Consider the following 2489-nt stretch of genomic DNA (forward strand, 5'->3'; position numbering starts at 1 on the left):
GTTTCTACAACTATGTTAAAATAACATTAACATATTTTACTTTCATGTCCAAAAGAATATGGACATGAAAACATATTAATATATATTAACTCATTAACATATTCACATTCAATGTCCGCAGTTTCCTTCCCTCCCCACCTCCACCCTCCACCTATCTCTGTGACAGGCTCCCACTCTCTCTCTCTCTCTCTCACACACACACACACACACACTCCCCCCCCATCTCTCCATCTCTTTCCTTTTCAGCATTATGGTTTTCAATACAGATACTGAAAGGTTATCACGTACATCTTTCAATATGCACTTTTTTATCTTTCAATAGACACTTTTTTATTTTGTTGTAGGTGGAGGATTCTGAGTCACACCAAGCTATGCTGAGGTCTTACTCCTACTCTGCATTCATAAATCACTCCTGGAAGTGCTCAGGGAACCATAAGAGGTACCTGGGATCAATTGGGGTTGGCTGCAAGCAAGGTAATCTAAATTCCTGTAGGGTTTCTCCAGTTCAAAAGCCAAAGTTATTTTCATCAATGATCTGTGCTTTGGTTATAGTACTAAAGGGATTGCTGGGTTTTAAGTTAGCCATTAAATCTATAAATGTTCTAATTCCTGTATGACTTTATAAAATAATTGAGAATATGAAGCACTGAGAAATAATGCTTGACAATTTGATATGATAAGCTGGGATACCTCCATGAGGTCATTCAAGCATTTTTCTTAAAAAAGTACTCAAAGTGGTAAAGGGAATAAATAAATATTGCAACACTGTTGTTCCTTATAATGCATTTTCTTGTTTCTATTGCCCATTTAGGAGCATCAAGACAATGGTAAGGGGAAGAAATCTTACGGAAATCACCTATTTCATCCTCTTAGGTTTCTCTGACTTGCCTAGAATCGTAACAGTGCTCTTCACTGTGTTCCTATCGATCTACATTACCACCGTGACTTTGAACCTGTGTCTGATTATATTAATAAGGATGGACTCCCACCTCCACACACCCATGTACTTCTTCCTCAGTAACCTGTCCTTCATCGATATCTGCTATGTGACCACGACAGTTCCCAAGATGCTCTCTGGCTTCTTCCAAGAAAAGCAGATCATCACCTTTCTGGGTTGTACTGTTCAGTACTTTTTCTTTGCATTGACGGGACTGAGTGAATCCTGTGTGATGACAGCCATGGCTTATGACCGCTATGCTGCCATATGTAACCCACTTCTCTACTCATCTATCATGTCACCCACGCTTTGTATACGAATGGTGTTGGGATGCTATCTGGCTGCTTTCTCAGGTTCCATATCTCAATTGTGTGCCATACTTCAACTCCACTTCTGTGGACAAAATATCATCAATCACTTCATCTGTGACATGCCCCAACTCTTAAAACTGTCCTGCACTGATACTTTCTTTGCACGACTCATATTGGCTGTAGTTGTAGTGGTGTTTGGGGTAGCAAATGCCCTGCTTATTTTGATATCCTATGTCTATATTGTCCTCTCCATCTTAAAGATCACTTCAGCTAAAGGCAGATCCAAGGCTTTCAATACCTGTGCTTCTCACCTGACAGTTGTCACCCTCTTCTATGTCTCAAGTGTCGTTATTTACCTGAGTTCTAGTACTGGAAGTTCTTCAACCATTGACCGATTTGCATCAGTGTTCTATACTGTGTTGATCCCCGTACTGAACCCTTTGATTTACAGTCTAAGGAACCAGGAAATAAAAGATGCCTTGAAGAAGCTTTCAAAGAGAGGCTACTGCTGAGGTAACAAATTTGTTCTTTATAAATCCCTTACCACACAACTATACATACATAAATGTACCACAACAATATCCACATGCTTCAGACAAAGAAAGCTCTATTTAAGAAAGATAATATTCCACATACGATCAAAATGTTAATCAATGCCACACAAAAGTTGTATCTTTCATCCCTGGGGTCTTTACTTTAAAAGTACATTATTAATAACCTTGTCATTTATTAATCTCTATGAAACCTTTGTGAAAAATTGAAGTGAATTGCTCCTTTATGTTTTAGAGTTTTTCCGTGTTCAACAACAGATCTCTGGTAACACGCCTGACAGATATTCCCAGAATGAAGACTTATCTCTAACTTTTCCAGATGCAACAGAGCTCTCAGTTATGTCAAATGTCTGTACTGATTCTTTGGGGGTTTTATTTGAGGTTTTGTTTGTTCTGAGTCACACCCAATGGTGCTCAGGACTTGTTCCTGGTTCTTTGCTCTGAGATCACTCCTGGCAGGCTAGGCGTGCCTTGGATAGAACCTGGGTTCACCACTTGAAGGCAGATGCTCTATTTATTGTACTATTACTTCAATCGCCATGCTATCTTTCTTACCAGAGTGAAAATGAACTGTTAGAAAGGATGTGTTTAATAGGTAGGGAGTAGCAAAGGGGAACTATTCATTTGACTTATTGTCTCCTGGGAAAACCAATCTCAGATACCCAGTGTTTGTTTCATTCTTTTTAGTTC

General features: G+C 39.2%; 1 protein-coding gene across 1 annotated transcript; it reads left to right on the top strand.

The window, feature by feature from the left end:
• The first annotated feature begins 821 nt into the window (after positions 1–821).
• Positions 822–1760, top strand: LOC101544581 (olfactory receptor 5AN1-like). The gene has a single exon (XM_004622183.2). It carries the CDS (start codon positions 825–827, stop codon positions 1758–1760), a length of 936 nt encoding a protein of 311 aa, XP_004622240.2. The 5' UTR covers positions 822–824.
• Positions 1761–2489: the final 729 nt, after the last annotated feature.

This window comes from Sorex araneus, chromosome 6 (genome assembly GCF_027595985.1).
Source record: "Sorex araneus isolate mSorAra2 chromosome 6, mSorAra2.pri, whole genome shotgun sequence".
NCBI classification, from domain to species: Eukaryota; Metazoa; Chordata; class Mammalia; order Eulipotyphla; family Soricidae; genus Sorex; species Sorex araneus.